The 12,317-nt window shown below is 50.6% G+C and overlaps 1 protein-coding gene across 1 annotated transcript in view; it reads left to right on the top strand.

The window, feature by feature from the left end:
* Positions 1–12,317, top strand: part of TUBE1 (tubulin epsilon 1) — a 102,569-nt gene that overhangs the window by 39,724 nt on the left and 50,528 nt on the right. Inside the window, exon 5 of the mRNA XM_030195671.1 lies at positions 3,852–3,967. Coding sequence (XP_030051531.1) covers positions 3,852–3,967 — 116 coding nt within the window. The remainder of the gene's footprint in view (positions 1–3,851; positions 3,968–12,317) is intronic.

The following is a 12,317-nucleotide window of genomic DNA, read 5'->3' as shown; positions in this document are numbered from 1 at the left end:
TCATCACAACAGAGTTGTCCTCCGCACGCACCCTAAGTTCCTGCCAAAGGTGGTGTCGGAGTTCCATCTGAACCAGTCAATTGTCTTGCCAACATTCTTTCCCCGTCCTCATACCCGCCCTGGTGAAAGCAGTTTGCATATCTTGGACTGCAAGAGAGCATTGGCCTTTTACATGGAGCGGACAAAGCCCTTCAGACAGTCCGCCCAGTTGTTTGTTTCTTTCAATCCCAACAGGAGGGGAGTCACCATCGGAAAACGCACAATCTCCAACTGGCTAGCAGATTGCATTTCCTTCACTTATGCCCAAGCTGGGCTGTCTTTACAGGGCCATGTTGCAGCATGTTAGAGCCATGGCTGCGTCAGTGGCTCACTTAAAGTCAGCCTCCATTGAGGAGATTGCAAGGCTGCAACGTGGTCATCAGTCCACACATTCACATCTCACTACTGCCTTCAGCAGGATACCCAATGCGACAGTCGGGTTGGGCAGTCGGTGCTGCAGAATCTGTTCAGGGTTTAGAATCCAACTCCACCCCCCTAGACCCATTTTTGTTCTGTTCCAGGCTGCACTCTCAGTTAGTTGTTTATGGTTTCAGGTCAATCTATGTTATGTCCTCGCTGTTGCGAGACCCGATTGACCAATGTTCATTGTTTTGAGTGAGCCTGCTTGCTAGGGATACCCCACATGTGAGAACAAGCAGCCTGCTTGTCCTCGGAGAAAGTGAAGATACTTACCTGTAGCATGTTTTCTCCGAGGACAGCAGGCTGATTGTTCTCACAAACCCGCCCTCCTCCCCTTTGGAGTTGTTCTTGTTGTTTGTTGCTTCTATACTTTTTGATTAAACTGAGGAAGCACGCTCACGCAACGGGCGGGAAGTCGTCTGCACATGCGCGGTGCGTGTGATTCTCGCTCTAGAAGAATCTAGCAAAACTTTGTTTTTATTTTGCTGGCAAAATGCCGATTCCTGGCCCGACGTGGATGTCGACCCCACATGTGAGAATAATCAGCCTGCTGTCCTCGGAGAATACCTGCTACAGGTAAGTATCTTCGCTGTCCCGTAATCTCAAGACCCTTTTGCAAATTCTTGCAATCCTCTACCATTTATGATCATTTATAACATAGTAAGCGACAACAGATAAAGACATGACCAGTCCATCCAGTCTGCCCAACTGTCAACTCATTATCTACTCGCGATTAAATCACATGATGCTATCCTCAGGAGTACCCACTAATAGCTGATGCTCCAGGGCCAGACTTCTCTAATCTCCTTCCAGCAGTGTTTGTATACTCTCCTTCAGTGCTTCTGGCTGATTAGAGCACACAGTTCTCTACTCGAGTAGTTGGCTGCACCACACAACTTTTATGATGTCGAAGGGGCTTTGGGAAAGGAGCAAATGATCTTGGCCCCTGAGTTCCAAGATAGCGGACCCACCTAGTCCGACAGTGCCATCGCTCAGTTCAACATGGACTGCGGAGACAATAGCAGAGGTTAAAGCCGCAATGGAACTTATGCTCAACCATCAATTCAAACATATTACAGACAAACTAGATTCTGTTCTGGAATGCATGGGGGAGTTGCGCTGAGAGTTTGAAGCAGCTCAGCAGAGAGTGGAGGCCTTGGAATCCTCCATGCATATGTTGGAATCTACTTTGCAGCGCACAACTAACCGACGTACCCAGCTTGAAAGTAAGTTGGATGATCTTGAGAATCGTTTTAGACGCAATAATCTGCATTTTGTCGGCTTTGCCTGACTATACAGGAAGGGGATTTTGGAAACTTGGCTGGGTTCCACTCTGCAATGAAGCTACAATGTAGTAAATTTAAAACGAATCGGAGAAAATATTTCTTCACTCAACATGTAGTTAAACTCTGGAATTTGTTGCCAGAGAATGTGGTAAAGGCGGTTAGCTTAGCGGAGTTTAAAAAAAGGTTTGGACGGCTTCCTAAAGGAAAAGTCTATAGACCGTTATTAAATGGACTTGGGGAAAATCCACTATTTCTGGGATAAGCAGTATAAAATGTTTTGTACATTTTTGGGATCTTGCCGGGTATTTGTGACCTGGATTGGCCACTGTTGGAAACAGGATGCTGGGCTTGATGGACCTTTGGTCTTTCCCAGTATTGCAAAACTTATGTACTTATGTAATTACAGAGTCAAGCTAACACTAGAAACACCCATATGAATATTTGGGTGTGTCTAGCATTAGCACGCACTAATTTTTAGCGTATGCTAAAAACACTAGCGTGCCTTAGTAAACAGGGCCCGAAGTGTAGAAAGTATTTCTTTCTTATATTGCTAGATAAGTCCAGACAAGTAGGTTTAGGTTTCCTGCCAGCAGATGGAGACAAACAAAAACTCCTGCTGGCAGAGAAGTCTAAACCCACTGGTCTTGACTAGTCTGGTAAGACTCAAGGCAAAGAAATTATCAGGTTAGTCAGAACTTCCCCTTTTTTTACACAGTGCATAATTAAGCTGTGGAATCTGTTGCTGTAAGGGAAGGGAACTGGGACTTGACATACCGCCTTTCTGAGGTTTTTGCAACTACATTCAAAGCGGTTTACATATATTCAGGTACTTATTTTGTACCAGGGGTGATGGAGGGTTAAGTGACTTGCCCAGAGTCACAAGGAGCTGCAGTAGGAATCAAACCCAGTTCCCCAGGATCAAAGTCCACTGCACTAACCACTAAATACGCTTCCACTCATTTCACCAATAAGAGCCAACCTCATCAGTGATGTCACAATGGCTTAAAGTCCATTGCACTAACCACTAGGCTACTCCTCCACTCATTCCACCAATAAGAGCCAACCTCATCAGTGATGTCACAATGGCTTAAAGTCCATTGCACTAACCACTAGGCTACTCCTCCACTCATTCCACCAATAAGAGCCAACCTCATCAGTGATGTCACAATGGCTTAAAGTCCATTGCACTAACCACTAGGCTACTCCTCCACTCATTCCACCAATAAGAGCCAACCTCATCAGTGATGTCACAATGGCTTGATTGCCCGATATTTGGCTCACTTCTGATATTGTGATGTCATAAGGGAAAGGGGGAAATGGAACTGGGACTTGATATGCCGCCTTTCTGAGGTTTTTGCAACTACATTCAAAGTGGTTTACATATATTCAGGTACTTATTTTGTACCAGGGGCAATGGAGGGTTAAGTGACTTGCCCAGAGTCACAAGGAGCTGCAGTGGGAATTGAACCCAGTTCCCCAGAATCAGAGTCCGCTGCACTAACGACTAGGCTACTCCTCCACTAGCAACGTTCCATGTAGAAGCCGGCCCTTGCAGGTCAGCAATGCGGCCGTGCAGGCTTCTGTTTCTGTGAGTCTGACGTCCTGCACGTATGGATAGACCATAGGGTCTATCCAGTCTGCCCATTCACACACCATCTGCTAATTTCTACTATTCCCTCTTATCCGTATGTGCTTCTCCATGCTTTACTGAATTTAGATTTTGGGCTTTTTCTTTCTTTCTTTGGGTGGAGGAGGGTGTGTAATTGTTCCATTGCCCACCTCCTCATGTTTAGTGGACAGTCAGAGAGGAGATAGTTGAAGCTGCCTGCTTACTGCAGTGCTGGGCTTCACCTGCCCTTGGTTTTTGTTTCCAAATTTAAGGAATGCTGTATTAGAAGCAAGAATTAAACAAAACACTTTTTTTATCATTATTCAAAATTGCAAGGCAGAAAAGACAGAAATGTCAATTTATTTCAGACCAACAATCTCATCTAAAGGAAAATAAAACATTACTTATAGTTCTCATTATGGGTAAACAGCTGTTGCAATGTTGGATCAAAGGTGAGACTCGTCAATGAATTGGTCATCTTTTTTTCCCCCTCACAGGCAGTCCTTATTGACATGGAGGAAGGTGTAGTGAATGAAATTCTTCAGGGACCCCTAAAGGACTTGTTTGACAGCAAACAGCTTATTACTGATGTGTCTGGCTCAGGAAACAACTGGTGAGAAATAGCCCATGATGCGGCTGAGGTTCCAGCCATTAATGAGAAGGGGCATGTTAGCAATACGTTTGGTTTTGGTTTTAACCTATATTGGCTCAAGACTGCTTATTATGTGCTTGGCTGAACCCATCCTGACTGTCCCATTAAACCATGTTTTTCTGTGTGTTCTGTAATTTTATTCTTCATAATAGTTTCCACTGTTTTGCCTGGCATTGATGCCGGGCTTACCTGTCAGTAATTTCACAGATCACCTCTGAAACCCTTTTTAAAAATCTACATTGCATTGACCAGGGCCGGTCCTAGGGTCTCTGGCGCCCCCCTGCAGACTATGAGTTGGCGCCTGCGCGCTCCCCCTCCGGCACCCACATGCCCCCGCCTCCCCCCAGCATCTCCTTTCTCTCTTCTCCCACCGTGCCCCTGTCCAGCGATTCTCCTTCGCCCCCATCCCCCGCCGCCCTTGGTGCTTTAAATCTTTAATTTACCTCCGTTCCAGCAGCCGCGTCATTTGAAAGCCTTGCCCTGTCTCTAGCCTTCCCTCCCTTCGTGAGTTCGTTCTGCAGTCCCGCCCTCGAGGAAATGACGTCAGAAGGCGGGACTGCGGAACGAACTCAAGAAGGGAGGGAAGGCTAGAGATGGGGCAGGGCTTTCAAAGGATGCGGCTGCTGGAACAGAGGTAAATTAAAGATTTAAAGCACCAAGGGCTTTGCCCTTGAAGGCAGGCGCCCCCCTGCGGCGCTTACCCCGCTTACCGGGTTTGACCAGCCCTAGCATTGACCACCCTCTAGTCTTCAGGTACTACGGACGATTTTAAAGACAGTACCTAACAGCAGATCAGCAATTTCATGCTTGAGTTTTTTGAGTACCCTTAGATGTATGCCATCTGGTCTGGGTGATTTTACTACTCTCTGTCAGTTTGGCTCAGTACATCTTCCAGGTTCACCAAGATTTGTTTTCAGTTCCTCTGCATCATCACCCTTGAAAACCATTTCTGGTACAGACAGATCTCTTACATCTTCTTCCGTAAAGACCAAAGCAAGGAATTAATTCAGTTTCTCCGCTATGGTCTTGTGCTCCCTGAGCGCCCCTTTTACTCCATCGTGATCTAATGGTCCCACAGATTCCCTCGCAGGCTTTCTGCTTCTGATGTACCTGAAAAAGATGTGACTGAGCTTTAGCCTCTGCGGCAAGCTTCTCTTGATATTTTCTTTTAGAATTATTAATGCTTTGCCTCTAACTTGCCAGTGCTTATTTTGCTTCTTATTTTCTTCATTTGGGTCCTTTTTTAATTCTTTGAAGGACAATCTTTTGGCTGTAATAGCCATCTTTTAACCATGCTTGCTGTCGTTTTCTCTTCTTTCCACCTTTGCAAATACTTAGAATGCATCTGGTCTGGGCTTTCAAGATGGTATTTTGAATAACGTCCATGCCTGATGTGGAGGGGCATAATCAACGGGGACGACCATCTCTAAGGGCGCCCATCTCTAAGGACGTCCCGGCGAAGGGGCAGGGAAACCCGTATTATCAAAACAAGATGGGCGTCCATCTTTCATTTCGATAATACGGTCGGGGATGCCCAAATCTCAACATTTAGGTCGACCTTAGAGATGGTCGTCCCTGGTTTTTGTCCATAATGGAAACCGAGGACGCCCATCTCATAACGACCAAATCCAAGCCCTTTGGTCGTGGGAGGAGCCAGAATTCGTAGTGCACTGATCCCCCTGACATGCCAGGACAGCAACCGGGCACCCTAGGGGGCACTGCAGTGGACTTCACAAATTGCTCCCAGGTGCATAGATCCCTTACCTTGGGTGCTGAGTCCCCCCAAACCCACTCCCCACAACTGTACACCACTACCATAGCCCTGAGGGGTGAAGGGGGGCACCTACATGTGGGTACAGTGGGTTTCAGGTAGGTTTTGGAGGGCTCACATTTACCACCACAAGTGTAACAGATAGGGGAGGGATGGGCCTGCATCCGCCTGGCTGAAGTGCACTGCACCCACTAAAACTGCTTCAGGGACCTGCATACTGCTGTCATGGAGCTGGGTATGACATTTCAGGCTGGCATAGAGGCTGGCAAAAAAAAATTTTAAGTTTTTTTTTTCTTGAGGGTAGGAGGGGGTTGGTGACCACTGGGGGGGGGGGAGTAAGGGGAGGTCATCCCCGATTCCCTCCGGTGATCATCTGGTCAATTCGGGCACCTTTTCACGGCTTGGTCGCAAGAAAAAATGGACCAAATAATGTCGACCAAGTACTCGTCATGGACGCCCTTCTTTTTTCCATTACTGGCCAAGAGTGCCCATCTCCTAATCACGCCCCAGTCCCGCCTTTGCTACAGTGCTGACACGCCCCCGTGAACTTTGGTCATCCCCGCGACGGGAAACAATTGAGGACGTCCAAAATCGGCTTTCGATTATGCCGATTTGGGCGACCCTGAGAGAAGGACGCCCATCTCCCGATTTGTGTCGGAAGATGGGCGCCCTTCTCTTTCGAAAAGAAGCCTGTTACTGTCCTAACCTTAGCAGCTGATCCTTTTAGCTTCTTTCTAACTATTTTCCTCATTTTATTATAGTTGCTCTTTCAAAACTTAAATGCAGCTACAGTAGATTTCCTTTGTGGGTTCATCCCAGATAGTAGCTCAAACTTGATTGTGTTGTTATCACTGTTTCCCAGGGGACCCAACAGTGCCACCTCTCGCACTATGCCCTGTTCGCCACCAAGGACCAGATCCAAATTGACTCCCTCTCTCGTCAGTTCCTGGACCAGTTGCTCCAAGAAGCAGTCGTTTATTACATCTAGAAATGTTATTTCCCTGACACTCCCTGATGTAACATTTATGCAGTCAATATTGGGGTAATGGAAATCACCCATTAATATAGCGTTGCCCCATTTGCCAGTTTTCCTAATCTCTGTAAACATTTCTTCATCCGTCTGTTCGTTCTGTCTTGGTGGACGGTAGTAGAGCCCTACAAGAATACTCCTTCCCTTCACACATGGAATTTCTATCCATAATTACTACTACTACTACTACTACTATTTAGCATTTCTATAGCGCTACAAGGCATACGCAGCGCTGCACAAACATAGAAGAAAGACAGTCCCTGCTCAAAGAGCTTACAATCTAATAGACAAAAAATAAATAAAGTAAGCAAATCAAATCAATTAATGTGAACGGGAAGGAAGAGAGGAGGGTAGGTGGAGGCGAGTGGTTACAAGTGGTTACGAGTCAAAAGCAATGTTAAAGAGGTGGGCTTTCAGTCTAGATTTAAAGGTGGCCAAGGATGGGGCAAGACGTAGGGGCTCAGGAAGTTTATTCCAGGCGTAGGGTGCAGCGAGACAGAAGGCGCGAAGTCTGGAGTTGGCAGTGATTCCACACTTCCATATCATCAAGCTGATCAATCCATAGACTGGTGGGTTGTGTCCATCTACCAGCAGGTGGAGATAGAGAGCAAACTTTTGCCTCCCTATATGTGGTCATGTGCTGCCGGAAACTCCTCAGTATGTTCTCTATCTCAGCAGGTGGTGGTCACACACAGCAGCAGCTCTGGCTAGGCCTCCAAGCCTAATTTTTAGGTTTTGTTGAGTGCCTGGGGTTGAGGGCTCTTTTGAGCAAGTGCAAACCTGGTGGTGCCAGGTCCCTCCTTTTCTCCCCCCTCCCGCTGGCTCCGTTAAAAAAAAAAAAAAAAAAAAATTTTGAACGTCCTTAAAGGCGTTTATTTCGACGTTTATTTAAGCGTCTATTGCAGCTACTCACTGGGACACCAGGTCGTTACAACTCGGAGCGGACAGCAGGTAATTTTTACCTTTTTATAGCGGGCAGGGGGTTCCCCGATTCTTCTCCTCGTGGCATATGGCGTCGGAGGGCGAGGGCGCAAAGGGTCGCTCCCCGGGTCGCTTGAGCGCTTCTAGAGGGGATGCGGGGGTCTTAAAGCCTGATTCGCCCTTGTTGGGTGACAGTTTCGTGACCGATGAATGTCCCGGTCCTTCCTCCGGCGTGGCGGTTTTTCCCCGCCATAAACGCCCATCCCCCGCTCCTCGCCTCCGCCATCTTGGCCGGCCACGCGGCTCGGACGGCTTCTTCTTGGGCCGCCCTTGAGGTTGGAGACATTAATGCCATGAACGCCCTTAATTTGGGCGACGGCACAGAAGCGGCTAAAGTTAAGAGCCGTTCTTCCCGCGCGGCTCCTTCGCGGAGTTTCGCGCCGGACGCCATTTTGGATGCGCAGCATGTCTCTCCCCCGCTATTGCGAGCGCCGGTTGAGGGTGCGTCTAGGGCTGTTGCCCAGGCTGCGGAAGTGCACAGTCTGGGGGGTTTCTCCCCCGAGTTTGTTTTGCTGCTGCATCAGGCCTTCCTCATGCACAACGCTGCCCCTGCTCCCTCGTCTGGTAAAGAGGTTGAGGTTCCCAGAGGTAAACGCCCTCGGGTTGATTCCCAGGCCTTGGAGGAATTTGTCTCCTCCGATGTAGATGAGGGCAGCGTGTCTGAGGTCTCCCAACGGTCCTTTGCGGATTCCTTGGAGGAGACGGACCCCCGCTCGGATGGAGCGGATGACCCCTCTGCAGCGCGGCTTTTTAGCCCAGAGGATTTGCCCAACCTGTTGTTACAGGCCATGGACACTTTGAAGATTTCCTCTCCGGAGGACGTCTCTCCCTCAGCCCCTGTTGGCTCTGCCATTATGCTGGGGACGAAGCGCCCGCCTAGAACCTTCCACGTGCATGATGCCATGCACACCTTAATTTCGGCTCAATGGGATGTCCCAGAAGCGAGCCTTAAAGTGGCTAGGGCTATGTCCCGCCTCTATCCTTTGGCTGTGAGTGAACGTGAGGCCTATCTGTGGCCTACCGTGGATTCTTTAATCACTGCGGTGACTAAGAAAACGGCGTTGCCGGTGGAAGGTGGCACGGCCCTAAAGGACGCCCAAGACAGAAGATTGGAGGCGGCCTTAAGGTCGTCCTTTGAGGCGGCTGCTTTAAGTTTGCAGGCCTCAGTTTGCGGCTCCTATGTGGCCAGGGCGTGCCTGACTATGGTGCAGTGGGCTTCCCCCTCGGATCATTCCTTGAGGGCTGATTGGCCGGCCCTGGAATCGGGCTTAGCCTATTTGGCAGACTTGCTGTATGATGTCTTGAGGGCCTCAGCGAAAGGCATGGCTCAGACAATCTCTGCGCGGCGGTGGCTTTGGCTGAAACATTGGTCTGCTGACCACGCCTCTAAATCCCGCCTGGCTAGGTTGCCTTTTAAAGGCAAGCTGCTCTTTGGGGTCGAGCTGGACAAAATCGTGACCGATCTCGGCACGTCTAAGGGCAAGAAATTACCAGAAGTCAGGGCTCGGGCTAGTACTCGTCCCGGTACCTCCAGAGGACGGTTGCAGGAAGCCCGTCGGTTCCGCCCGGGCAAGTCGGGTTCCTCTGCCCCCTCTTCCTTCAAGAGGAATTTCTCCCCCAAGCAGCATTCCTTTCGCAGAGACCGCCGTCCCGGAGGTGCTCCCTCCGGTCCTCCCCCAGGGTCTCGTACCCAATGACGGGGTCTTGGTCCACGCCCCAGTGCAGATTGGAGGACGGCTGTCCTCGTTTCTGGGCGAGTGGACCACAATAACTTCAGACGCGTGGGTGCTGGAAGTCATCAGAGACGGCTACAAACTAGAGTTCTGCCGACCCTTAAAAGACGGGTTTGTACTCTCTCCCTGCAAGTCTCCGGTCAAAGCTGTGGCAGTGCAGCAGACCTTGGACAATCTGATCCGCCTGGGCGCGGTCGTTCCAGTGCCAGAAAGTCAGCTTGGCAAGGGACGTTACTCCATTTACTTTGTGGTACCAAAGAAAGGAGGTTCTGTCCGGCCTATCCTCGACCTCAAAGGGGTCAATCGGGCCTTGAAAGTGCGGCACTTTCGCATGGAGACTCTCCGCTCTGTTATAGCGGCAGTGAAGGCAGGAGAGTTCCTGGCATCCTTGGACATCAAGGAAGCGTACCTGCATATTCCCATCTGGCCTCCTCATCAACGCTTTCTGCGTTTTGCAGTCCTGGGACGACACTTCCAGTTCAGAGCCCTCCCTTTCGGGTTGGCTACTGCTCCGCGGACCTTTTCCAAAGTAATGGTGGTCATCGCGGCCTTCCTACGAAAGGAAGGGGTACAAGTCCATCCTTATCTGGACGACTGGTTGATCCGAGACCCCCTCTTATGCAGAGTGCGGCAAAGCTGTGGACCGGGTAGTTGCTCTTTTGAGCTCCCTGGGATGGATCATCAACTGGGAGAAGAGTCAACTGCGCCCGACTCAGTCCCTGGAGTACCTGGGAGTTCGATTCGACACCCAAGTGGGCAGAGTGTTCCTGCCAGACAATCGGATTGTCAAACTTCAGGCTCAGGTGGACCATTTCCTAGTAGCCTCTCCCCTTCGGGCTTGGGACTATGTGCAGCTGTTGGGCTCTATGACGGCCACGATGGAAGTTGTGCCCTGGGCCAGGGCTCATATGAGACCACTTCAACACTCTTTGCTGCAGCGCTGGACTCCGATGTCGGAGGATTATGCTGTGCGCCTTCCCTTGGACCCAGCAGTGCGCAAGGCGCTGAGCTGGTGGATGCAGACAGACAAGTTGTCTGCGGGAATGCCTCTGGTGACCCCAGAGTGGATTGTCGTCACGACGGACGCCTCGTTGTCGGGCTGGGGAGCCCACTGCTTGGGAAGGACAGCGCAGGGGCTCTGGTCTCCTGCAGAGGCAAAGTGGTCTATCAACCTCCTGGAACTCAGAGCCATTCGGTTGGCGCTTTTGGAGTTCATCCCGGTACTGGTGTTGAAGCCTGTACGGGTCCTGTCGGACAATGCCACGGCTGTGGCCTATGTCAACCGCCAGGGAGGTACCAAGAGCGCCCCTCTAGCCAAGGAGGCTATGAATCTTTGCCAGTGGGCGGAAGCGAACCTGGAGCAGCTTTCAGCGGCCCACATTGCCGGAGTCATGAATGTCAAGGCGGACTTTCTCAGTCGCCATACCTTGGAGCCCGGAGAGTGGCAGCTATCTGCTCAGGCGTTCTTGGACATTACGAAGCGCTGGGGCCAGCCGAGCCTAGATCTGATGGCGTCATCGGCCAATTGCCAAGTGCCGCGTTTTTTCAGCAGAGGACGGGACCCTCGATCCCTGGGAGTAGATGCTCTTCTCCAACAGTGGCCGACACAAGAGCTTCTCTATGTGTTCCCGCCCTGGCCCATGTTGGGCAGGGTGCTAGACCGGGTGGCAAAGCATCCCGGCAGGGTAATCCTGGTGGGTCCGGATTGGCCCAGGCGTCCCTGGTATGCGGACTTGATCAGGCTCTCAGTCGACGATCCTCTGCGGCTGCCAGTGGAGCAGGGCCTGTTACATCAGGGTCCCGTGGTGATGGAGGATCCCTCCCCCTTTGGTCTTACGGCCTGGCTATTGAGCGGCAGCGTCTGAGGAAGAAGGGCTTCTCAGACAAGGTCATCGCCACTATGCTGAGAGCGAGGAAGCGCTCTACTTCTACTGCTTACGCTAGGGTTTGGCGTATCTTTGCAGTGTGGTGTGAAGCAGGCTCACTTTCTCCCTTCACTTCTCCAATTTCTTCAGTGTTGGCGTTCCTGCAAGAAGGTCTGGAGAAAGGCCTTTCGCTCAGTTCCCTTAAAGTCCAGGTAGCGGCTCTGGCTTGCTTCAGGGGCCGCCTGAAGGGTGCTTCCCTGGCTTCGCAGCCAGATGTGGTGCGCTTTCTCAAGGGAGTTAATCACCTGCGCCCTCCTCTGCACTCAGTGGTGCCTGCGTGGAATCTCAACCTGGTACTAAGAGCATTGCAGAAGCCGCCTTTTGAACCCTTGTCGAGGGCATCTCTGAAAGACCTGACGTTGAAAGCAGTCTTTTTGGTGGCTATCACTTCAGCCAGTAGAGTTTCCGAGCTCCAGGCGCTCTCATGTCGAGAGCCTTTTCTGCAGTTCACTGAGGCAGGAGTGACTATTCGCACAGTGCCTTCCTTCCTGCCCAAGATTGTTTCTCGCTTCTATGTGAATCAGCAGCTCTGTCTCCCTTCCTTTCGTAGGGAGGACTACCCAGAGGAGTACTCTGCTCTTAAATATCTGGATGTGAGACGAGTCATCATCAGATACTTGGAAGTGACCAATGATTTCCGGAAATCGGATCATCTGTTTGTCCTGTTTGCAGGTCCTCGTAAGGGTCTGCAGGCTGCTAAGCCTACAGTGGCAAGATGGGTCAAGGAAGCCATTGCAGCGGCTTATGTGGCCGCGGGGAAGGTGCCGCCTATCCAGCTGAAGGCTCACTCCACGAGAGCTCAGGCGGCCTCGATGGCAGAGGCCGGATCCGTCTCATTGGAAGAGATATGCAAGGCGGCAACTTGGGCTTC

Source organism: Microcaecilia unicolor, chromosome 3 (genome assembly GCF_901765095.1).
Source record: "Microcaecilia unicolor chromosome 3, aMicUni1.1, whole genome shotgun sequence".
In the NCBI taxonomy this organism is placed as follows: Eukaryota; Metazoa; Chordata; class Amphibia; order Gymnophiona; family Siphonopidae; genus Microcaecilia; species Microcaecilia unicolor.
Note: the sequence above shows the minus strand (reverse complement) of the source record. Positions and strands in the feature narration are given on the sequence as shown.